We start from the raw sequence: 25,317 nt of genomic DNA on the forward strand, positions 1-25,317 counted from the left end.
GCTGTTCTGCTGTTCTCTGAGGCAGCTGCTTCTGTTGGGTGGTGCGTGGTGAGACCGGAGAATCCATTGCCCTCCTTCTTTTCCTTAGTCAAAAGCAGTGTGGTGGGATAGCTGTCATGCTGAGGAGGCATGCAGGGTGCCTGCCTGGCTCCGGGGAAGGATGCCCCCCCGGGTCTGTGCTATGGAGAGGGGGGCTTCCAGCAGTGGTGGTAGCCAGGCCGGCCTTGGTGATGTGAGGTGCCTGTGGTTGAGCCCACACAGGGCCTCAGTCCCTGCCACCACGGCCACTTTGTCCAAGAATCCCGAGAGCACGGATGGCGGTGGATGAGGTAGGAATGCCTGGTGTGCACAGTCACCTGTGCAGTGGGTCTTTGGGGCACAAATATTTTCCAACCTTAGGTCCATTCTGGGAGGTCCAGCCACATTCTCTCCACAAGCTGCCTCGCTTCCATCCTTCGAACACATTCCTGCTAAGTCCCAAGCCTTGGGTCATCCCTGCAAATCATTAGCTACTTCTCTGCAGTCTCTAGGATTCTCTGTTCCAGGTACAGTGGTTGCAGTGCCGTGTTCCAGGGGAAGAAACTCACCCAACGTCCTTCAGGGCTCCTCACGTGCAGGACAGGAGCCCCACGGCCATGGCCATCTGGCTGGGAGCCGCCTGAAACCTGGGCTCCATTGTTTTGCCTCTTGGTCAACAGGACATTTAAGACTCCCTATGAGATCACAATTATGAGTGAGAAAGAAGCAGGAGTCCAGAAAGAGTCTCTCTGCCTGAGCAGCTTATCTGCCCCCCAGCGAGCACACATGCCTGAATGAGCCCAGCCCGGAGCAGTGCATCAGCTGACCCACAGTCTCATGAGCAGTCATAAGTGTTTACTGTCTCGTACTACCAAGGCGTGGAATGGCTTAGTATACAGAACTAGAGGTCCGGTGCATGAATTTGTGCACAGGTGGGGTCTGATTGGTGTAGGGAAGCAGATCAAAGGCTGGGCTGGCTGGGGGGAGGAGCCACCCCCTGGTCAAACTCTTGGTGGAGGGGACAATTTGCATATTAGCCTTTTATTACAATATATAGGCTAAGCCAGTGGTTGGCAAACTCATTAGTCAACAGAGCCAAATATCAACAGTACAATGATTGAAATTTCTTTTGAGAGCCAAAATTTTAAAAAATATATATTTTATTGATTTTTTACAGAGAGGAAGGGAGAGAGATAGAGATCCAGAAACGTCGATGAGAGAGAAACATCGACCAGCTGCCTCCTGCACACCCCCCACCGGGGATGTGCCCACAACCAACGCACATGCCCCTGACCGGAATCGAACCTGGGACCCCTCGGTCTGCAGACTGACGCTCCACCACTGAGCCAAACCGGTTTCGGCGAGAGCCAAATTTAAAAAAAATATATACTTTATTGATTTTTTACAGAGAGGAAGGGAGAGGGATAGAGAGTTAGAAACATCAATGAGAGAGAAACATCAATCAGCTGCCTCCTGGGGATGTGCCTGCAACCAAAGTACTTTCCCTTGACCAGAATTGAACCTGGGACCTTTTAGTCCGCTATCCACTGAGCCAAACTAATCAGGGCGAGAGCCAAATTTTTTAAATTTAAACTATATAGTAGGTACATTGTTATTAACTTAATTGGGGTATGTGGTATTTTGTGGAAGAGCCACGGTCAAGGGGCCAAAGAGCCACATGTGGCTCGTGAGCTGCAGTTTGCCGACCACTGGGCTAAGCTAAGTGATATGCAGGCAGTCTCTAACAGGGCTGGGGGGAAGCAAAGAGCTGTCTTCAGAAGGAGCTAGTGCTTTCTCAGAAAGGGATCTAGCTTTGTTCCACCAGCCTGGGGCTTCTGACGTGACTCCCCCGGGAGCTGGCCATAGGCCCCCAGCGTTCTAATCAGCTGTGGACGTGGTGACCAGCGGGGACTCCTGGGCCACACGGCCTTAAAGGCAGAGCTGCCTGCCTTACAGCAGGGTCTGCTTTGGTGTCCTCTTACCTCGGTGGCTCTCACAGCCCTCCGCCCTCCGGTCCTGGTGAATGGGTCAGAGCAGCACGCTCCCCTGTGGCCAGTGAGGGCTCCAAACGCAGAGGCCCACCACGCACTGCATCTCTCTCAGGGACAGCGGCTTGTCATCATTGGGGAGGGGGTGGGGCAGAAAGACGGTCTCTTTTCTCATTACTATAAGAGCAATCACAGTGGTATACAATACCCAGTTATAAGAATACACTATCCTATATAATAAAAGCCTAATATGCCAAGTATCCGATTGTTCGACCAATCAAAGCATACTATGCTAATGATATGCTAAGGTAATTCCACTGCTCTCTATGATGTGCACTGACCACTAGGGGGCAGATGCTCTGACTGGTAGGCTAGCTTGCTGCTGGGGTCTGGCCAATTGGGACTGAGCGAGATGGACCAGACATGCCCTGGAGCCCTCCTGTGGTCCTTCCTTGGATGGCCAACCTCCTGCGTCCCTCCCCAGCCCCATGCAGGAGCCACCCCTGGCGGTGAGCGCACTCCCACGGGGGAGCTGCTTAGCGGCTGCAGGCAGATGGTAAGGAGCGAGGGGTCCTGGGCTGATGGAAGAATGTCTGACTGCCAGCTTAGGCCTGATCGCAGGCCAGGCTGAGGGACACCCCCTCCCCCTGCTCCAGTACATGATTTTTGTGCACTGGGCCTCTAGTACTAAAAGAAAAAGGAAAAGGAAAAGAAAACAATATATTATACTGTGCTTATCCATTATTCTGTTGATGGACTTTTGGGTTGTTTCCAGGTTTGGCTATTATCTTTTGGTGGACATAGCATCATTTCTCTTAGGTGGAATTGCTAGACTCAAGACTGTGTGTTTAGCTTTTCCTACCAGCACAGCGTGAGAATTCTCTTTCAGTTTGACAGGATCCAGAATGCTCACCCTCACTCCTCCCCTCCCCCCACCCCAGCATTCCCGGAAACTTCATGGACATGCAAGGCTCCGTGTTTTCACAGGATTTATCACCCACTTCCCAGCGCACGTGTTCTCTAAGGCATGATGTTACCTCCTGCCTCCTAGGCCCCCTTGTTTCCTGACTACCACAGGCCTTAGCTCTGCTCAGTGGACGGGAGTGGAACTCTGGGTCCCCAGTGATTCCAGGAAGGTCTGGGTATTTTTTTTAATAGTTCATTTAAATATATATATATATTTAAATCAACTATTAAATATATATATATATATATATATATATTAAATTATTATTATTATTATTTTTTAAAAGAGGTAAAAAGAGATAAAAACATCAGTGATGAGGATCATTGATTTGCTGCCTCTTGCACACCCTCCACTGGGCATGTGCCCTTGACCAGAATCAAACCTGGGACCCTTCAGTCCACAGACTGAAGCTCTATCCCCTGAGCCAAACCAGCTAGGGCGGTCTGGGTATTTTTCTTTCCTCACTGCAGTCCCACAGGTTACAAGACTCTTTGAGAAATTCTAGGAGGAAGATTTATAGTGAAATATATAAGGTGATTTCTGGGTCCTTCCTTCATGTGATGATCTGGTTACTGAGTAAAGAACTAGGGTCTATATTGTGATGGATCAGGCTAGGCCTGATCTTTTGTAATAAAAGAAACCCACATGACAATTTCATGAGAAACATCAAAAGTGCTTTATTCAAAGTAATGTCCATCACTAGCTACACATTTCCCCCATCTTTCGGGTAATTTGTGGATACCGTCTCAATAGAGCTTTTCTTGTTTTGAGGCAAACCATTCAGAAGCCTAATTTTCTAATTATTCGTAGGTTTTGAAGTGCATGTGCCATGGGTCGGAACAAGTAGTAATCTGAAGGAGCAAGGTCTGATGAATACAGCAGATGGGTTAATACTTGTCAGGCAAGATCTTTTAACGTGTCTTTAACTGGTTTTGAAGTGTGTGATGGTGTGTCATCATGAAGCAAAATTACTTTGCCGTGTCTTCTGGAACATTCTGGTTGTTTCACGATCAAAGTGTGGTTCAAATTGATTATTTGTTGTCGGTAGCGATCAGTATTAACGGTTTCACCTGGTTTTAGAAGCTCATAATACACCACCCCTTCCTGATCCCACCAAATGCAGAGCATTGTCTTCTTTCTGAAGCGATTTGGCCTTGCAGTCCATGTTGATGGTTGACCTGGATCAACCCATGAATTTGTGCATTTGGGATTCTCAAAGTTAATCCACTCTTCATTACCAGTCACAATTTGATGCAAAAAAGACTTTCTTTCGTACTGTTGAAGCAACATTTTACTGATGACTTTTTGGTTTTCCATTTGTCTTTCATTTAGTTGATGTGGCACCCATTTTCCTTCCTTTAAAATCTTTCTCATTGCTTGTAAATGATCAGAAATTGTTTGCTAAGCAAGGTTTAATCTTTCTGCAAGTTGTTTTTGAGTTTGACATGCATCTTCATCCAATAATGCTTGTACTTGTTGGTCTTAAAACTTTTTCGGTTGTCCTGGGTATTCTTTGTTTTTCACATAGAAATCATCACTTTTAAAGCGTTTAAACCAGTGTTCACAAGTATCTTGAGATGGAGCATGTTCACCATAAGCTTCCCAAAGTATACAATAATTTTCAGCGGCACTATTCTTCAAAATAAAGCAATGAATTAAAACTTCCCACAAATGCTTTTTGGGCACAGAATTCAACACCTTTAAGCATAAAAATATCTATGATGTTAACACCTTCAGAAAATTTGACATATGAAGTTTTGAAGCTTTCTGTCAATACAACAAAGTAGCATACATATCACACTGCAAATATATCATTATATGTACAACTCTATTCTATTGGGAAAAAAAACACGCATTATTAACCGGTACACCTGGTAGATGGCACAGCTGTTTGGGAAAGCTGGCAGCATTACTAAAGCTGAGCATATGCACACCGTGTGATCCAGCAATTCCACTCCCGAAGTGCATGCAGATGAGCATCAACAGACGTGTCCAAGGATGCTGATCACAGGGCACTGTGTGTCAGAGTCCAAAACTGGAGACAGCCCAGATGTCCAGCAGCAGGAAATTAAAATAAATTTATTCAGTAGAATACACAGTCCCCCCTTCTCTGTGGTTTTGTTTCCTGTGGTTTCAGTTACCCATGGCCAACCACAGTTAGAAATTATTAAATGGAAAATTCCAGAAATAATTTCTAAGTTTCAAAGTGTGTGCTGTTCTGAGCAGGATGACGATCTCTCAAGCCAGCCTGCCCCGGTCCTTCCGGAATGTGCATGTCCCTTTGCCCAGCATGTCCATGCCGCATGATCTGCCCACTGTTAGTCATTCAGTGACTGGCTGGTTACCAGATCGATGGTCTGTCATGGTATCACTTGCCTGTGTTCAGGTAACCCCCATTCTACTTAATAATGGCCCCAAAGCACAGAGTAGTCACGCTAGCAATTCAGATATGCCAAAGAGAAGCCATAAAGTGCTTCTTACAAGTGAAAAGGTGTGTATGTATAAGAAGAAAGCATAGTAGATATAGGGTTTGGTACTACCTGCAGTTTCAGGCATCCACTAGAGGTCTTACAACATATTCCAGGAGAAGGGGGGAGCGGGTAATCGAGCCAAATTTATTAATCTTACATTTTACATTTGAAAGGCCCTGTCACTGTATTGAGGAGGCTGTCATCTGCTGGAGTTAAGGGGAACTGCAGGGCAGATCTTGTCCAGCAATTCATTCCCAATTTGGCTGTATATGGCACCTGATCTTTAGTCCCTGCTATGAGTTTGAGGCCATTCTCTACTTTCATTAAAATTAATAATAATATTCGCATTGAACATGTATTGAACATTTATTATCTCCAAGGCACTTAATTCAACTTTACATGAATTTCACTTAATTGCTACAACAGTCTTATAGGTTGATACCAGTGTTTTATTTATTTTACTTTGGGGAAAACTGAGGCACAGACAGGCTAAGGAATATTTCCAAGGACACTCGGGAAGCAAGAGGAGAGTGCACTGGTGGAGGGAATGCAGCCTGGTGCAGCCACTGCGGAAAACAGCACGGAAGGTCCTAAAAAGTTAAAAATGGAATTGCATTATGACCCAACAATTCCACTTCCAGGTATATATCTGAGGAAACAAAAAATACTAATTTGAAAGAATATATGCACTCCTATTTTATTGTGTTATTTATAATACCCAAGATATGGAGGCAGGCCAAATGCGCACCATTAGAAGAGTAGATAAAGTAGCTGTGGTGTATAGATACAATGGAATATTATCTGGCCATAAAAAAAAGAACAAAATGTTACCATTTGGGTGAGCATGGATGAACCTAGGGGGTATTATAAGTAAAATAAGTCAGAGAAAGACAAATATCACATGATTCACTTATATGTAGAATCAAAAGAGCAAGATGAACAAACAAAAGTGAAACAGACTAATAGATACAGAGAAAACACTGATGGCTGCCAGAGGTGAAGTGATTAAGAAGTACAAATTGGTATCACAGAATAGTCCCGAGATGTAAGTGCAGCCTAGGCAACATAGCCTATAATATTGTAATACCTATGCACAGTGCCAGGTGAGTGCCTGAACTATCGGGGGACCGCCGCATAAAGTATGATTGTCTTACCACTATGCAGTATCTATAAAACTATCTACATTAATAAAAGCGAAACATGCAAATTGATCACCACTTCGCTACACCCACCAGCCAATTGGAGCGAGTATGCAAATTAACCCAGCAAAGATGGGGGTTAATTTGCACACACAGGCACAAAGCAAAGACTGAAGACAGGGTAGAAGAGAGAGGGAGGGAAAGTGGAAAGCGGGGTGGCAGCGGGCGGGAAAGCGTGGGGCGGTGGCAGGAGGGAAGCTCGCCTCGTCGACCTTAGCTCCCTGCTCTGCTTCGCTCAGGCCACAGGAAGCCCTATTCTTATAGGGATCTTCCTGCAAAGGGCCTCCAGTTACAAAACAATATTGAATGTAACCTGCAATTAAAAAAAAGAAAAAGGAACAGAGCACAAGGCTCCATTTAGGCTCCATCCTTCAGGACTGGACTCAGCTCTTAGGGACTTGGTTTGCCTCTGAGGGTCTTGGCTCTGCACTTTGGGTCTGGGCTCAGCTCTTCCGGGCTAGGTTTGGCTATCTGCTGGGGACTAGCTTCTCCTTTTTAGGCCTCGACTTGACTCCTTGGGCCTACCCTAGGCCCTTAGGGGCTAGGCTGCAACCTTTTGGATGGACTCAGCTGTTCGGGGCTAGGCTCCGCCCTATGGAACTTGGCTCCGCCCTCGACTGGGATACACTTTCTCCCCCTCTCCCTTCTAGCCTGTCTCCAGTCTTTGCTTTGTGCCTGTGTATGCAAATTCACCCCATCTTTGCTGTGTTAATTTGCATACTAGCTCTGATTGGCTGGTGGGCATAGCAAAGTGATGGTCAATTTGCATGTTTCTCTTTTATTAGGCACTAGGGTCATCCTTTCAGGATTAGCTGTAGCACTTAGGGCTAGCCTCAGCCCTTCCTGGCTAGACTTGGTTCTTTGGGGTTCCCTCAGCTCTTCGGGTTAGCTCTGCTTTTGGGGGTATACTCAGCTGTTCTGTGAGAGGCACATCTCTGAAGAGAGCTGAGCTTAGCCCAGAAGAATGGAGCCTATCTCTCTACTGGCATAAGTAAGCAAAGAAGTGAAGCATTCCTTAACAGAGCAGAGGGCTTTCTCTATTTTCAGTTTATTCCTATGGATTTCTGGAGGGAAGCAGTAAGTAGGGCAATCAGGCAAACACTCCCATCTCTCTTGGAGATTTCTTTACAAGGTCTTATGTTACTTCTGTAACTAGAGGCCCGGTGCACAAAATTTGTGCCGTTGGAGTGGGGGTGGTCTCTCAGCCTTGGCTGTGCCCTCTCAGTCTGGGAGCCCTTGGGGATGTGTGACTGAGGCTTGGGCCTGCTCCCTCAACTGGCAGTTGGACATCCTCAGCGCTGCCACGGAGGCAGCAGAGGCTCCCACCACCACTGCTGTGCTCGCCAGCCATGGGCCTGGCTTCTGGCTGAGCAGCGCTCCTCCTGTGAGAGCACACTGACCCACAGGGGGCAGCTCCTGCATGGAGCGTCTTTCCCCTGGTGGTCAGTGTGCATCATAGTGACCAATCTGCCATTTGGTCGGTTTGCATGTTAGCCTTTTATTATCTACTAGAGGCCTGGTGCACAAATTTGTGCATGGGTAGGGTTCCTTGGCCTGGCCGGCAATTGGGGTTGATCAGGGCCGGCCAGCAGCGGGGAGGGGCCATGGGACGTTGTCTGGCCTTGAGAGGTTGGCCAGCCATGGGAGGTTGGCTGTGGGAGTTCACTGACCACCGGAGGGCAGCTTCTGCATGGAGCGTCTTTCCCTTGGTGGTCAGTGTGTGTCATAGCAACCAGTTGACCAGTCGTTCGGTTGTTCAGTGGCTTAGGCTTTTATATATAGAGACTAGAGGCCCTATGCACAAAATTCATGCAAGAGGCCTTCCTTCCCTGACTGCTGGCACTGGCTTCCCTCTGGCACCCAGGACCCAGGCTTCCCTCGGGCTGTTGGCAGGCACCCAAGACCTGGGCTTCCCTCACAGCCCCGGCTTTGTCCAGAAGGTCGTCTGGAAGGACATCTGGTCTAATTAGCATATTACGTTTTATTAATCCTGGACGTCCTTCTGGACGAAGCCATGGTGCCCGGGGCTGAGGAAGAAGTGGCCCGGTGGTGGGAGGGGGCCGAGCCCCTGGCATGAATTTTGTGCATCGGGCCTCTATTATAGGATAGACCAGTGGTTGGCAAACTCATTAGTCAACAGAGCCAAATATCAACAGTACTACTATTTCTTGTTTTTAAAAATATATATTTTATTTATTTTTACAGAGAGGGAGAGGGATAGAAAGTTAGAAACATGGATGAGAGAGAAACTTTGATCAGCTGAATTCTGCACACGCCCTTCTGGGGATGTGCCTGCAACCAGGGTACATGCCCTTGACCAGAATCAAACCTGGGACCCTTCAGTCCATAGGCCAATGCTCTATCTGCTGAGCCAAACTGGTTAAGGCTGAAATGTCTTTTGAGAGTCAAAAAATTTTTAAAAAATGTATTTTATTGATTTTTTACAGAGAGGAAGGGAGATAGAAAGCTAGAAACATCAATGAGAGAGAAACATCGACCAGCTAACTCTTGCACACCCCCTACCAGGGATGTGCCCGCAACCAATGTACATGCCCTTGACCGGAATTGAACCTGAGACCTTTCAGTCCACAGGCCAATGCTCTATCCACTGAGCCAAACCGGTTTGGGCATCATATTTTTCAAATTAAAAGACACACTAGTGATATGCTATGTTTGTAGTTACAGATAACTTTTGTAGATTTTCAGAAAGTATAAATCCCAAATTGTCAACATATATTATAGTCTCAAATTTCATCTTCTTATTCTAAAAGTCCCCATGAAACAATTCTGTCCCACTCTAAGTGCTGTAAATTTTGAGAAACAGTGCTTCTAAAACATCGGTTTGTACGGTTGTTCATCCAAAACCTACAGCTCCTCAGGACTTCCTTTGCCACCTGGCTTCTATTATGGCAACACCCAGGAGTCACCGCAAAAGATCTGTTGTTGAGGCCAGAGGAAGGGCAGCCCCTCGGACCCCTCTGCTTTGAGGTCTGAGGCCTCGTGGCAGCGGCAGCGGGTGGATGAGTGTGGCCGGGGTTCAGGCAGGGGCTGTGGGTCAGCCAGCACCTTGCAGGCTCTGGCAATGACAGCGAAGGTGTGTGTGTGTGTGCCATGATGGACATTTTTACCTCAGTTAGGCATTTCCCAGACACAAAATCCCACTCTCTCTCTCAGTGGCTAGTATTTAAAAGGAAAAACTAGCCCAGCGGATGTGGCTCAGCAGTGGAGCGTGCCCAGACATTTGGGGGAAAGTAGTGGATGTGTGACCGCAGAGCCGCTGCGGAGCGCGGGAGGGACGGTCTGTGCAGCTCTGAGCTCCGTCAGGTCACTCCACTGCCTTTCGTGGCAACACAGGGGGACCCTTCCTTACAGGTTCTTGGCCTCAAGGCCTTGTAAACTTAACTGTGAATTTGATCCAGATGCTGTTCTGTTTCTTGACATGGATGCTCCCTTCAAAACAATTCATTAAGCTTCAAATTTATAGTTTAAGTGCCTTCCTATCGGAGGAAATACTCACCATGGGAGAAATGACCAGCATCACCACCAGGCCTGTCTTCCTCAGGATTTGGGGGTTGCAAACACTGCTTTTGGCTTGGGTAGTTCCAAGCTTGACTCTTCCTGCCAGAACTGCCCACATTTCAGCAGTGGACTAGGTATTTATTTTACCTCTACACTTACATCCGGGAAATAACCACAGGTTAAGTTCAGGGGGAACTTGTATGTGTGTGTGTGTGTGTGTGTGTGTGGTGATAACATTAAGACTTACTTCTTAGCAACTTTCAAGCACACAATACAGTGTTAACTAGTCACCACGCTGTATGTACATCCCCAGGATGTATTCATCTTATAACTGGAAGTGTGTGCTCTTCGACCCCCATCTCCATACCCTGACAACCACCATTCCACTTTGTTTCTATGAGTTTAACTAACTTGAACCTAATCGACAAGGCTCTCTGCTCTGGCTCATGCTCTCCTCTCCAGCATCATAGCGCACTGCAGCCAGCTCTTCTCTCTTATGCTCACATCACTCTGAAGTACCGAGTCCTTCTGATGTTCCCTAGCACTGTGCCTGACTCACATGGCTCCCCTGTGAGTGCCTGCACCATCTTTACTTCCTAAATACTTCTCTAGGTTTACCTCAGGCCTCTCCTCCACTGACCAGCATCCGGGCTCCCTGCTGGCCCATCCAATTTTCAGTCCCACCCTTCTTTATAAACCTGTTTTACTCCACAAAGACTTTCACCAAAGCACCTAAAAGCATTATTGCGTTTACTGTGTCAACTGAAGGTCACTGCCACCAACTCAATGCTAACGGGAATCCCAGTTTCCATGTGGTGAGGGGAGAGATGCTTTATTCCGTGCACACAGTTCAGTCCTGAAGTAGCTCCAGCGCGGCTGAGGCTGTGCGGTGGCTCCGGAGAAGCCAGTGTTCCCGCTCCGGTGCCACAGGTCCAGCCGCTGAGACAGCTCTGCTCCTGTGTTGCAGCTCAGCCAACACTGCAGCTCTAGTTGGGTAACACAATCTTCAATAGAAAACTGAAAGTGTGCTCTCCCAGGGGGGACCTTTACAGAGAGTTCAAGGACTGTTGTGTACCTGAGCCTATTCCATGCAGAAAATGTGGAGGATACTGGGAAACCATGGGAATGACTTCAGGCTGGCTCGGGCCCGGAGTGGTCTCCATGGCGGAGTAGATTAAGGAGGCACCCAGCACCCATTCATGAGGCAAATATTCTTCTCTTTTCCTGTCTACTTGGTCCACCACAAGCAGCTCTCCTTCACCTGGCAGTACATCACCACCAGCCCAAGTGGTGAACAACCACAGGTTTGTACAACTTCATCTTCAAGACCCTGACTACCCACCAGGACGTCACTTCACTGATGTCCTGCTACTCACCCCGGAGAGCTGGAGGGGCAAGAACCCAGCTGTCTTGGTAAAACATCTGTGCTTATGGGGGAGATGAATCCTGGGGTGTGTGTGTGTGTGTGCGCGTGTGTGTGCGCCTATCCAGCAAAGTTCCTGGGGGTAAAGAAAAAAACATCAGATTTTCTTGACTATCGGTGGGTAAAAACGAAGCTTGGTTTAGAGGTGGTATCAGCAGTGAACATCAGGAGTGACAGCCCCATGCAGGATACTAAATAGCAGTGAAGGGAAAACAGCCCAAAGGCAGAACTTCAAGAACGTATCACACCGTCTCCTCCACTTAAAGACCGATGACTTGTGTCTACACCCCGACTCAGAGGGGAAGGGACTTGGGAAGAATGAAACTGGACTTCCCTACACAGGCCCAGGGTCCCATGTGAGAGCTCCCCGCGGCTTCCAGGCAGGGACCAGACGGTCTGTCCACTCCTCGCCATCAAGTCCAAGGCTGTGGGGACAGCTGCCAACCCACGGCCCACATGTGTGCCCAGCAGCTCACCCCAGAAGTCATGTGGAGCATCTGAAAGGACTCCACTGTGCTGTGTCCAGGCTTAGCACCAACCGGGGAGAAGAAGGGCCATGACCAGCCTGGGGAAGGAGGCTACTGCTCCGAGGGGTACAATGCCCTGATGGGGGCGGGGTGCAGGCACAATGATAACCACGGGCTCTATGCTTACACCTGTTGCCTGCATCATCACCTGAATGTGGGGGGCTGCCCATATTTTCTAAAAGGTTTTCATTTCTTGGGGTTCCCAGACCCGCTCTACAATGTGGGAGTTCAGGAAAAGCAGCTGGGACTCTGTCCTCTTGTGGTAACTGGGCGAGTTCAAGTGAATGGTGGCCGCGGGGCTACAGCTCTGGCTCGGAGAAACAGCTCTTCCTCATCCCAGATGTTGCTCCAGAGCTTGTATGAACAGGGCAATGATCTATATGTTCACTTATTCAATATTGTGAACGTGAACTTTAACCACAAGTATTTCTGGTTCCCTCAGGGTTTGATCCAAGGGCTTGACAAATAACACTGACCTTGTAATCCCTGTATCAACCAGGCCTTCCCTGCTAGCACCCATCTGCTGGGTGGTCCAAGGAGGCTGCTAGTGCCAGGATAGAGGCAGGTCCCTGAGGCCACGGGTGGAAAGGGCTTCTAGAAGAAATGGGGTCTCCACCCTGCCTTCTGTGTCCCGAGCCACCAGGTCCTGGACAGCAAAGCCCATGGTCAAGCAGAAACAGGTGTTTGGCCAGTGGTTGGCTTGTCTCAGGTACCATGTGATAGCTGATCCTGGCCGGAGCCCTAAAACCCTAGATCAGAGGTCAGCAGACTTCTGTAAAAGCCATATAACAGCCCCTGCCAGTTTGGCTCAGTGGATAGAGTGTCAGCCTGAGGACTGAAGGGTCCCGGGTTTGATTCTGATCAGGGCACATGCCTGGGTTGTGGGCTCAGATCCCAGTAAAGGGCCTGCAGGAGGCAGCTGACCAGTGATTGTCTCTCATCATTGATGTTTCTCTCCCTCTCTCTCTGAAATCATATATATATTCAAATTATTACTTGCCAATCTTTTAAAAAAATATATTTTGTTGATTTTTTACAGAGAGGAAGAGAGAGGGATAGAGAGTTAGAAACATCAATGATAGAGAAACATCAATCTGCTGCCTCTTGCACACCCCCTACTGGGGATGTGCCTGCAACCAAGGTACAGACCCTTGACCGGAATCGAACCTGGGACCTTTCAGTCTGCAGGCCAAAGCTCTATCCACTGAGCAAAACCGGTTGGGGGGGTGGAGGGGGAAAGAATATATATTTAAAGCCATATTAACAAATATTTTAGGTTTTGCAAGTCATATATGTCCCTGTTGCAACTAATCATCTCTGCCATCGTAACATCCAAGTAGTCAATGAATGGGTGTGGCTGTATTCAAATAAACCTTTATTTACAAAAACAGGTAGTACACCAGATTTGGCCCATTTGCCAATCACTGACCACCCTCAATGATACTCAGGAGGTGATCGCACGACTGTGGTCCAGTCCAGTCTGCCCCTCTGTGAGATGGAAACCTTAGTTCTGTGCTGACAGTTGTCATTGGGGCAGAAAAGGGCACTGCTCAAGTGGTAGATGCAGAGGCCAAAACAAGAGGGCCACAGTGGAATAGGCTGAGCTTCCTCCTTCAGAAGAAACACCACTGCTTTATCCCAGGTCATACCCGTGCACACACACAGTCCTTACCGGGCCCTTAGCTGCCCTGGGGCTGTGGCCTGACCACCTGTCCCTCTTTGGTGACGGCCCAGTGGTAGCTCTTTGGGGATGGGGAGTCCAACGCTGCTTCTATCCGAGCATCCAGGTTCTCCCGGGTGATGAAAGTTTTTACATCCTCCTATTGAGAGAGAAGGCCAGCTGAATGGGAGCCCCTGGCGCAGGCCAGCCCGCCCACACTGCCTCCTGGCCTTTAGCCCACTGACCGCTCCAGCTCTCCTCTCTGAGTGCCTGGTCACCTTCCTCTTTCTTAAACATCCACTGGACAGCTCTGCCAAAACCACAGCACACCAGCTGTGACAATTTACCTCTTAGTCTCTCTCAAACGCCTCCTCCTCCCTCCATTACTTTAATTCAAGCCTCATCCACTCTTGCTGGGTCACTCCTGCCAACCTAGCCAAAATATTTACCCCTTCAGTGACACCACCCAAAAGACAAAATACAAGCTCTGTGGATTTCAGGGGTCCTCCCTCCCTCAGACACCAGTTTACCACCCACTCGCTATTTGGACACTTTACAATGTCAACTCTCATTCCAGATCTCTGCGCCTGCCAGGCACTCTCCCTGCACTCCTCTCCCAAATCCTCACCCGCTCTCCCAAGACTGCCTCTCCATCTGCCGTAGCCCGTGTCCCACCTCGCTGCACCCAGACCTCTGCCGGCCTCCCAGGACGAGCTCCCGGCCTCCAGCCCCACCCCGTGGAGACGCGACCCACCTGCAGCTGCAGCACTTCTCGCTCCTTGAGCTGCACCCAGGCCTCCCTCTCGCGGGCCTTACGGGCCTTCTCCTCGGCCTGCCGCTGCTCCTGCTCCCGCGCCTCCAGCCGCAGCCTCGCTATCCTGGGAGGAGCAAGAGGCCGAGACTGAGCGAGCTGGGTTCCCGCGGGCCAACCAGGTGGCCCGGCCCCGCCCCGCCCGCCGGTCTCACCGCAGCTCGTGCAGCCGCTGGTTCTCCGCCCGATTCCAGGCCATCAGCTCGCGGTGCTCAGTGGCGTCCTCCAGCGCCTTGCGCTCCGCCAGCACCCCGGCCCGCGCCTCGTGTACTTTCCTCCGCACCTCGGACACGAACTGCAGCCTGCCAGAGACGCGCCAAGGTCGGCACCCTCAGCCCGCCCACCCGACACTCCCGCGGCCGCCTCCCGGTTCCCGGTCCGTCACACACACCTGAGGGCGCGCATGATCTGGCGGTACTGCCGGTAACGCTCCGCCAGCACGTAGAACTCCGCAGGGTCCACCGCGGGCGGGGTCGCCACGCGCCCGACCTTGGACTTGGCCGGCGGGTCGTAGCGGGTCTTGCGGCCTCGCACGAGCAGCAGCAGCGGGGCCGGCGGCCCGCACAGGGGCCGCGCGCCCAGGTAACTCAGCGGGCGCAGCATGACCGAGGCCGCCTCGCGTCCGGCGCGCCGCAGGGCATCACGGGAGCCCGGAAGCGGCCGCGGGGCACCAAGGGACTTGAAGTCCAAGGTCTATCCTGCTACCCAGTACCCGGGAGCCACTCCAACGGCGCCCAAGGCCCTGCCCAAGTCTGCCGCCCCCCGCCGCGGCTCTGGCTGCGCCCTTTCTGCGGGCCCGATCACGTCCGTGTCCCTTCCGTTTGCGGGCCGGGTCCGCGTCCCTCCAGAACCCAAGCGGGGAAGGGGCTCAGTGTGAGAGGAAGACAGAACTTGACGCAACTTCCGGAATCTCATTAACTTTACTGGGCGGCAGTGCGTTGCGCTCGGGTCCAGTCCGCCGGGGAAGGGGACGGTCATTCCAGCGGAAGCTCAGGTCAGCTGGCCCGGCTCGTCCCTTCCCCTCCGACCTGGCTCCGCTGAGGCAGGCTCCTAGCCTAGAGGACCCAGGACTTCACCACCCTGGGCGTTATCCACCCTAAACAAACCTGATATGTAAAAACCTGAGCTCACACGGATTTAAGTTAGGCAGTAAGGTTTGCCATATAGGAATCTACTTACTACTTTCACCTTTAGTTACCATGCTCTCCTGGTGCAATTTAAAATACTATGTGCAGCCCTAACCGGTTTGGCTCAGTGGATAGAGCGTCGGCCTGCGGACTGACGAGTTCCAGGTTCGATTCTGGTCAAGGGCATGTACCTTGGTTTTGGGCACATAGCCAATAGGGAGTGTGTAGGAGGCAGCTGATCGAAGTTTCTCTCTCCTTGATGTTTTTAACTCTATTCCTCTCCCTTCCTCCCTGTAAAAAAAATCAATAAAATATATATATTTAAAAAATAAAATACTATGTGCAAAATAGTAATAATCCATCTCCACACACCTGTGTTCTGCTAGGGCTTTGGAGGACTCTGCAATCACTACCATTTCTAGTCAGTGACTCCCTGTCAGTGTGAGGTCCCACCTCTCACCTCTTCCCACTGGCAGGGGAACACAATAATTCCCTAGAAAACAAAGAAGCCTGGGAGACCCCACTGCAGTCACTATCTTTCTTTCAGAGGTTTTTTTAGTGCAGTACAATTATTTCCTACTCCATTAGTGACTTCCAATCTTCAATGTAAGTATCTTATAAATTGTTTAGTTTCTGGGAAACAGAATAGCAGACAGCACCCTGCTTGTAAGAAGCCGGGGCACTAACAGCTGGGGGTGCTGTGGTAGGGATGTCTCAGTGCTGTCTACCCCATCTTCCATTCACATGGCCCTCAGTCCTTAGCCACTATGGCCCCTGGTGGTCAATGCCTGGGGCCTCTCACCCTACTTACCAGCAGTGTCTGCACCAGGTACTGCTTCCTATGGAGGGTCCCCTGGCCTGTGGTCCTGCCCTCCCAGGGCAAACTTTGCCCCTGGAGTGTGTGTGTGTGGGGGAGCCAGGGCATTGCTTTGGAGGCTATGGCAGCCTGATCTGGGCTGCTTGCTGTAGTGCCCAGAATCCTTCCTCAAGATAGCTGAGGCTGCCCTCACTACCCCAACCCCAGGATCGAGATGGGTGAAGGAGTCCTAGCCAGAACCTTCTTCCTCCCACTCAGACTGGGGAGACCCGTCACCCACCTGGGGGCCTTGGGGCATGCTGGAGGCTCACTTTCCTCCACTGTACCAGTTGTGGGACCGTGCCCTTTCCCAGTGCTGAGTCTTTGAGGGTCCAGGTTGGGTGGGCAGCGGCAGCAGCGGCAGCAACAACAAGAGGCCTAGCTTGGAGCTGGCATGGCAGGGCTGCTCCTGATGGGGAACTCAAGAAATTAATTTTTTAGATATGTAGTTAATAGGCTTGGTCATGCATGTAGTAAAGCTATTGTTCCAGGGACTGGAATGTATGACTGGACCTGCCCACTTCAGGAGAAACACATGCAATTTGACCTTTATTCCCTAGGAGAGCTCTAAGCGACCAAGATAGTATCTGAGCCACTGTGCCCCAGGAAGAGGTCAGCTGCCCGGGATGTAGATAGAGAATCAGCACCAGTCAGCAGATGAAGGGATGCTCAGGAAATCACTTGACTGCAGCTTTTATCTGATTAACCCTTTTCCCTGAATTCCAAACCCCTCACCTACTTTCTCCTGAATAACAAACCCTTTACCTACACTTAGTGTGGGTCAGCTCAATTTTCTATCGCCTGGGGGTGGGGGACGGGCAGGGCAGCAGAGGCCTGTTTATAACAACCAATCACTGCATTTGAGCTGAAAAGCAAATGCAAAGGCCTGGCAGGTTTGACATCAGTCACTGGGAGTACAGGTGCATCAAGTCCTGTGGTAAAGATGGGGGAGGGAATGGCATAATGGGCATCATGGTAGGTCGTGGGCACCTGGAATTCAGCTGCCCAGGCAGGAGGGCATAGTACATGGATTTCCAAGTTGACTTATTTAGCAGGGACCTGAAATCGTGTTTAATTAAATTGTTTTGAGGGGGAAAAAACCAAACAGTCTTTGTTCTTAGATGCATGGATTAACCAAGTAGTTTTTAGGAAATGTTTGCTTTGTAGTTTAGTAAACATGACTGAGTTTAACATGACTTGGCTTTATAGAATGTTTATTTTAAATGGGGATGCCCTTTTTCTGTAATTTTTTGTTTTTGCTAAAAAATCCAAACCAGAACTAAGCTTCCCAGTGGAAGCACTGGGCCCTTTCTTTCTGACAACATACCTAGCTTTTCAGGAATGTTGGCTGTCCCCTTCCAGACTATAAATTCTGGCACTGATCCTCCTATTCTCAGCAGGACACAGAAAGCCATTTGTTCACTAAGTTCCAGCTGATTCTCTGCCTTGGGGAGAGGACATCCTTAGTCTGGGAGTTCTTATATGGGGAAAGGAACAAAATGGAGAAGAGGCAACACAGGAACTGCCAGGTGGGGTGGAGGTGAAAGGGGTGCAGAGAACGCCAGAGGGCTGCAGCAAGCGACAGGTGCTGTGGGTCATCCCCCCAGCAGGAAGCGGGGTATGTGGACCTGGGGCTCAGGAGGGGACTTGGGCTCGGAGAAGGGCTGAGGATCCACAGCATACAGACAGCAGGAATGCCTGACCCTGAGGAGAGAGACAGTGGACTCACTAACACCAAGGGGGACTGCAGGGGAAGTGTCCCTGGGGCTCAGTGCACAGGTCACCTTGGTAAGAACAGGTAAGAAAGGAAATGAAGTGGGAAAGAGGCAAGAGTGAGAGTGCAGACTTTTTTAAAGAAGTCTATTAAAGGGACAGAATGTAAGCCTGGAGGAAGAGATCTGCTGGGGGAAGTGATGAGAGAAACAGAAAACCTAAGAGGGAGCTGACTAGTTGAAGTGAGGTCTCTGAAGGTGTGGCAGACCCTAGAGTTCTTGGTGTGGGGTGGGCAATGGACACCACTCTTCCCCTTTGAGAAATCCTGGCTGAGGGGTGGGAAGTAGTAGCCCTGCCCTTCCCACTCAGTCATGTGTGTGAGCCCCAACACACTTTCCTTTCGGCCCAGACCAGTTCCTGTTGGGTTTGTCCCTTGAAATCACATGAACCCTGCTTGAAGATATCTGATAACCAGGTGGTATTTAAAATATTGGCCCAGCCACTGCTCAAATCAGCAAGGACTCCAGCAGAAAACCATTGGGCCAAAATAGTGTGCAGCTGCTCAGTACCCGCCTTGGTACCAGTTGGGCAGCCTGCTGGGAGGAGGGGAGCAGGGCCTGTGGAGGGCTCTTCTGCTTGTTCTGGCACAGCCCACTTACTGACCCACAGCCTGCCCTCCTCCATCCGCCTGGACTTGGTCACACAGAAGCACCGAAAAAGTAGCTTGTTCCAGGAGCCAGAGTCTTTTTCCCAAACATGGCTCCTCTCATCATAAATTTTTCAGATTCTATCACTGTTTAATTTATCCAGGCTTCTTTTAAAACTACACATACTCACCTCTTACAAGCTTCCGGAGGTGGTCTGTTGTGTCCCTGCAGACATCCTGAATGTGGCACAAAGCCTGGCCTTGGAGCCACTGTGTCCTTGTTTGCTTGGCTCCCGAGGTCCTCTGTAATGTGGCTTCATATCATCTTTCCTCCTTTCACATCTAAATATCCAGCACCCCCTGGGTCCAGTTCAAGTCCCATCTCCTCCAAGAAGCACAGCAGCACTGATATCTCAAGGGTGCCTTCCTGGACCAGGTTAGGGCCTCCTCAGTCCTGAGCTTGAGAAGGCTCAGGGCCTGGCCCTGCTCCTTAAGAGACGCCCTGCAGGCCACGCTGCAAGCCTCTCTCAGTCCTGCACTGACAGCCACAACCACCAGCTTAATCTCTTGTTCTATGATGAGCTGCTTGTGAGGATAGGAGGCAGTGGACAGGCCCCCTCTCCCAGCTGTGCTCCCAAAGACTACATTTCCCAGCCTCCCTGTAGCTAGGTGTGGCCTTATGACTAGGTTTTAACCAATGGGATTATGTATGAGAATGAAAAGTGCAAATTTTGCTTCATGTCCTTAAAAATGAAGTCGCTTGCTCTCTACACTGTTTTGGGTTCTCCATGGGAAGAGACACTGATCCAGCTCCAACCGTGAAGAAAAGAATAACACCCTAAGGGGACCCAGAACCACGAGATGGGGGGATACTGGGCCTCTGACTGGGCAATTACATGAGAAATAAATGAACATCCAACTTATTTGAGACACAAAAGTTAAATACTTTTGCCTAATATTCAGGATCAAAATAAAGTTGGAATCTAAGACTCCCACCATCCAGAATCTGAGGCAGTTCCACATAAAAGTCCTGGGAATGAGGACAGAGGTGAAAGAACATTGAAGCTATTTAACACAGTAAGTGTGAGAATAAAGACTTATTCTGGGCGCAGTGACACAACCCAGATAGTTTTGTAACAAAGTACCAGAGAGGTCAGAGGCCTTAGCCAGGAGCCTCCTCTTCTCTCCTCAATGCCCTAGGCCACCTTCCCAGAGTGCCAGGCTGGCTGGGACCACTGCACCAGAGATGGGCTGGGAGGGGAAGGCGGGTCCTTGGCATGTAGCCAAGCACTAGAAGGGCTGCACTTACTGAAAAGGAGGAGTCAGGAGGACTGGCCTCTCCGGGCGTTGAGACAAAACAGTGCCAGGAAGGTCAGGAGTGGCCTAGGAGAGCCCGGCTCTGGTATGGCTGCCCCACCCCAGACAAAGGGAGACGTTTCCTCAGGGAGGCAAAGCTTTTATTTCCTGATAATCCCTGGTGGTGACAGAGGGACCACTCTGGTCCCCTGACTCCCATGATGGTGTGGTGGCGGGAGAAGAGGCTGCGTGGAGGGGGAGGGGAGGGTTACTCACAGAGCAGGGAGGGAATAGCGGCCTGACAGGGCCCTGGGACAACCAATTTCCTCCAGAGCTCTGAGAGCTTTGTGCTTTTCTCTTAGCTGGTTCCAAGCTACCTGGAAAGGGTTTTGTGTTTCCTCTTTAGGAAAAGTTGTATAAAATACAGAACAATTCAGCCCAACTTCCAGGCAGAGAATTTCACGATATCAGTCCAAACATCACACCATTTAATTCCCCAATAAAACATTGGAAAAAGGAGTATCAGTGCTAACACATTTACATATAAAATCTCCACCTAATAAGTAATAGAAGCCTATGTACCAATTTCTAAAACAGTTATAAGATATATACACAATTTTGGGTATATTAACAAACAGAATATTACAAAATATTAAAGGCAATGCTCCTGTCCACGGGCCTCATCACCTTACTTGAAGTTGGCATAATCTGAGAACGCATCGATATATTCCTGCACCACCCTGTAGCAGAACTCGTACTGTTCCTGGAGAGCGAGAGGAGGGGAGAGGCAGGGTTACTGATGAGAACACACATGCGGTTCCTGCCCGAGTTCTGACAGCATCCCCTCCTGGGAGCGCAGCTCATCTCCTACAGGCGGAGGCGACCGGAGAAGCGGTCAATGTGTGTTGATTTGGCAGCGCCGGTGGGGAGATGGCTCTGTGTGGCCCACACCTCACTAAGACTGTCAGTTCCAGCCACCTCGTTAACTCCCACATGTCTTAAAATTTACTTTCCCCATACTCAGTGGTTACTGGTCAGACTGTCAGGAGCCAGACCTCTCCACAGGGAGCCAGAGCAGAGAGAGGAGGCAGTCCTGAGTCTTCCCTTCCCCGGGCTCATGGGAAGTGTAGACAAGCCCATGAGGCGCCCTGCCCAGGCCGGGCAGGGGGGCACCAGGAAGAGTTACTGGTGACCTGCTTTCACTGCCTCCCAAGGCTCGTCTGTCTGGGGAATTACATAGACTCTGACAACTAGGAAGAGCCTCCCCCGAGCTGCCCTGACGAAGAAGCGCTACAGTTGGTGTGGACACACGGGGCAGCATACCAGTGTCTGGACCATGTGTGGCCTCTGCAGCCGCAGGCTCTTGACGGTTTGGAAGACATCCAGAATCCCCTCTGCTTTCACCCGTTCCAGGACTGTGCTTAGGGCACAGAAGGTCCCTGTCCGTCCTGCCCCCGCACTGCAATACAGGAGACAAACAACATGCCAACCCTCTGAGCCGACAAGGTGATTGAAAGTGGCAGCGAGTAGATAAAGGCTGAAGCTGGTGCTGGGGTGGAGCAGGAGGCCCGCCTGCTCCTCACCACATAAGCCCCTCCTCATTCAGCTCTGGGGAGGCAGCTGCACCCCTGCTGCCCTCTCTGCACCGCCTACTTTGCCTGGTGAGGGACTAGCCCAGGGGACAGCACTGATCCTTTGGTGTCTACCTACAAACAAGCCTGGACTGCCCTGACCTGCTGCTCACTCATGTTAAGAGTTCTCATCCTTCTCATTCCTGTGTTCACAAGGAGGCCAGGTTCCCAGGCGCATAATGTGTGAAGTTCAAACACCAGGATCCTCTCCTATCATCTGGCCCAGTCCTAGGGTCATCAAACTTGACGGCCACGTGCTCACCAACAACCTGTTCTTGTCCACCCATCCTCACTGTCTGATCCATGCTCATGATTGCCTCCCACGGGCCTGGCTTCTCATCACTTTCTTTCTCTCCCCTCTGAGGGCTGGGATGGGCGGTACCTGCAGTGTACGGTGATGGGGTGGTTCCCTGACTGCTGCTGCTGCTTCTGCACGGCTGCGATGATGTTGATCATGCCCTTCCCATCGCCGGGGATGCCCACTTCAGGCCAGCCGTGGAAGTGGAACTGTCGGATCTGCCGGCTCTTGTTCTCCTTTGGAGGAAGGACCATCAGAGAGATAGGGGCACCCCGGTTTCCCTGTGGGAGAAGCCTCATCCACCAGCCACCTTACCCTGGTGTTGGTGACTAGGAGGTCTCTGACGGTGTAGCTCTCACATTCCTCCTCCTTCTTCAGCTCCACTGTGATGTCTCCATAGGACACCAGTCCATCTGAGGGCCAGTACTGGGCACACTTCTCCTGGAAGGACAAAAGAGGGAGTGTAAGGGGCTCAGGACATCGTGTGTGGAAGAGGCAGGGCTGCCCCATGAGCTTCTTGCCCTCTTCTCGGCACAGCTACCTATTACCCAACACACTTCACCCCCAAAGTATTGAAAACTCAGAGGGCCATAAAGTTACTTAACATTACTCCAGGACATCTATATTTAACAACTTATTTCCACTACCACAGATAATCAATTAAGTATTTGATATTACTTTGCAACACTGTCAGTCTTTGAAAAACTCGACCATCACCCCATAAGGGCATCCAACACTCAGTGGCAGGATGGAGGGAGAGGAGAAGTGAATATCTTTGTTCCAACTTCTCCCCTCCCTTTTTTTGTTTCCTTGGAGTGTTCCCACATCTTATAGCTGTTTACATGCCAGACTGCTAATCCAGAACTGAGCCCTATTATATCTCCCTTGCCTAGCCATGGTGCTTTACTGCAGCCTAGTCCACAGCTGCCGTCATTCTTCTTTCTCTATTTCTTTCATCTGCAAGGGTACATTAAAGTTGCTAGCACTTGCATGTCTGTCCTTGCTAGTGAGAAGATGGTTTGCTGTTTGTTTTTATTTTAAAGATTTTTTATTGACTTTTAGAGAGAGGGTAAGGGAGGAAGGAGGGAGGGAGGGAGGAAAGGAGAGAGAAAAAGAGGGAGGGATGGAGGAAGAAGGAGAGGGAAAAGAAAAGGAAAGGAAGAGAGATGAGAGGGCAACACTGATCAGCTGCCTCCTGCATGCCCTCTACTGGGGATTGAGCTTAAAACCTTTCAGTGCACAGGACAATGCCCAACCAACTGAGCCACACTGGCCAGGACTATCATCTTTTTTTTTTTTTTTTTTTTTTTAATACCCAACTCAGTTCCCTCTACAGCTTTTTGTGGGCTGCTTCTCTTCATCTTTGTATTCCCAGCACCTTTCACAATGTCTGCCTATGCTAGGTCTCAGTAAGTATCTGGTAAATGAATCTGTTAATGTCTGTAGAACAACCCAAGGAATATGTATAAAACAAAATCCTATTCATTTCTTTTGAGCATTTTAGGGAATATCTTAGATATTGAATTACTGGTAATTTAAAAATCCTTAATAACCTCTACCGTTGGCCTGCGGACAGAAGTGTTCGCTTCTGGTCAAGGGCATGTACCCTGGTTGCAGCTCTCAGCCCTGGTTGGAGGCATGTGGGAGGCAACCATTGGATGTGTCTCCCTCACATTGTGCTTCTGTCTCTCCCTCTCCATTCCACTCTCTAAAAATCAATGGGAAATATATCCTTGGGTGAGAATTTAAAAAAAAATCAATAAAAACACATTTAAAAAAATCCTCAACTATAAATGTGCTCTATTTTCATTATAAAAGATTTGGGGAAATTGTGTATAAAAGTAAATACCACTGATAGTTTCTCAGTCTAAATAAAATCACTACTAAGAGTCCATTTAAAAAAAATACTGCATGTTACAAAGTATAACACAAATGTACTGAATAACCATTAAAGCTTTCTGACTCTAAAAGAAAAAAAGTCAATTTCAGTAAACTTTCTTGCTTTTAATATAGTTGTGATCACTCACTATGCCCTTATACATAATAATGAGCTTATTTTAAAACACAGGGTTATTGGCCCTGGCTAAGGGGATCATTTGGCTCGATCGTTGTCCTGTTCACCAAAAGGTTGCAATTTGATTTCCAGTCCGGGTGCCTATGGGAGGCAACCAATCGATGTTTTTCTCTCTCACATTGATGTTTCTCTCCCTAAAAAGCAATAAAAAATAAAAAATGTATCCTTGGATAAGGATTAGTGGTGGATCAAATAAATGCCACAGACCAGTGCTTTTATACGTGGGCCCACTAGGAGCCAGGGGTTGCCTTGGGGTGAGTTCCTCTTTTCATTTTTTAAAAAAATATATTTTATTGATTTTTTACAGAGAGGGAGAGAGATAGTTAGAAACATCGATGAGAGAGAGACATCGATCAGCTGCCTCCGGCACACTACCTACTGGGGATGTGCCTCCAACCAAGGTACATGCCCTTGACCGGAATCGACCCCAGGACCTTTCAGTCCGCAGACCGACGCTCTATCCACTGAACCAAACCGGTTTCGGGCCCTCTCTTCATTTAATTCTAAATAAGGATCACCTTAACATAGATTATCCTGGTTTTTAGGGCACTGGCAGGTAGAATAAGTTTTTATTATATTATATTTATTATGTTATGTTATGTTATGTTATGTTATGTTATGTTATGTTATGTTATTTTTTTCTCTCCTCCCCCCGCCCCCCCAACTCGGTCTCTTTTTTAAATTGAATTTTACTTTTTAATTGATTTTTAGAGAAAGGGGAAGGAAAAAGGAGAGAAACATCAATTGGCTACTTTCTGCACATCCTTTATTGGGGAAAAACCCTGCAACCTGGGCATGTGCCCTGACCAGGAATCCAACTGGCAATCTTTTGATGCACAGGACAATGGCCAGCCAACTGAGCCACACTGGCCAGAGCTAGAATTAATTTTTCTACCACAGTTCCCTCCCAACATGCCTTTTACACAGTTAGGACTGAAGATTGGGGCTTTTGAATTATTAGAACTGATGGCAGGAACTTATCCTACTCAGCCAGATGAAGGCTACTGGATTTATTTAATCGAGCCCTCCATGTGGACAGAACAACACAAACAAGGAAGCAGGTAGGCTTAAAGCCAGCTACTTGAGAGAAAAA

At 49.3% G+C, this 25,317-nt stretch overlaps 2 protein-coding genes across 5 annotated transcripts in view; both read right to left on the minus strand.

Annotated features, from left to right (window-relative positions):
• Positions 1–13,470: 13,470 nt before the first annotated feature.
• On the minus strand, positions 13,471–15,453 carry MRPS26 (mitochondrial ribosomal protein S26). Its single transcript, XM_084886913.1, has 4 exons — positions 14,975–15,453; positions 14,739–14,885; positions 14,527–14,650; positions 13,471–13,932 (listed from the first exon to the last, which is right to left on the minus strand). Exons 1-4 carry the CDS (start codon positions 15,184–15,186, stop codon positions 13,792–13,794), a joined length of 624 nt encoding a protein of 207 aa, XP_084743039.1. The 5' UTR covers positions 15,187–15,453; the 3' UTR covers positions 13,471–13,791.
• A 5,235-nt stretch (positions 15,454–20,688) lies between these two features.
• PTPRA (protein tyrosine phosphatase receptor type A) overlaps positions 20,689–25,317 on the minus strand; it is a 108,929-nt gene continuing 104,300 nt past the window's right edge. For all 4 annotated transcript variants that reach the window (XM_084886880.1, XM_084886881.1, XM_084886879.1 and 1 more), the window contains 4 exons: positions 22,466–22,591; positions 22,235–22,386; positions 21,545–21,680; positions 20,689–20,984 (listed from right to left, as the gene is read on the minus strand). In XM_084886880.1, coding sequence (XP_084743006.1) covers positions 20,910–20,984; positions 21,545–21,680; positions 22,235–22,386; positions 22,466–22,591 — 489 coding nt within the window. In that variant the 3' untranslated portion in view covers positions 20,689–20,909. The remainder of the gene's footprint in view (positions 20,985–21,544; positions 21,681–22,234; positions 22,387–22,465; positions 22,592–25,317) is intronic.

This window comes from Pipistrellus hanaki, assembly GCF_964339955.1.
Source record: "Pipistrellus hanaki genome assembly, chromosome: 6".
Lineage (NCBI taxonomy): Eukaryota > Metazoa > Chordata > Mammalia > Chiroptera > Vespertilionidae > Pipistrellus > Pipistrellus hanaki.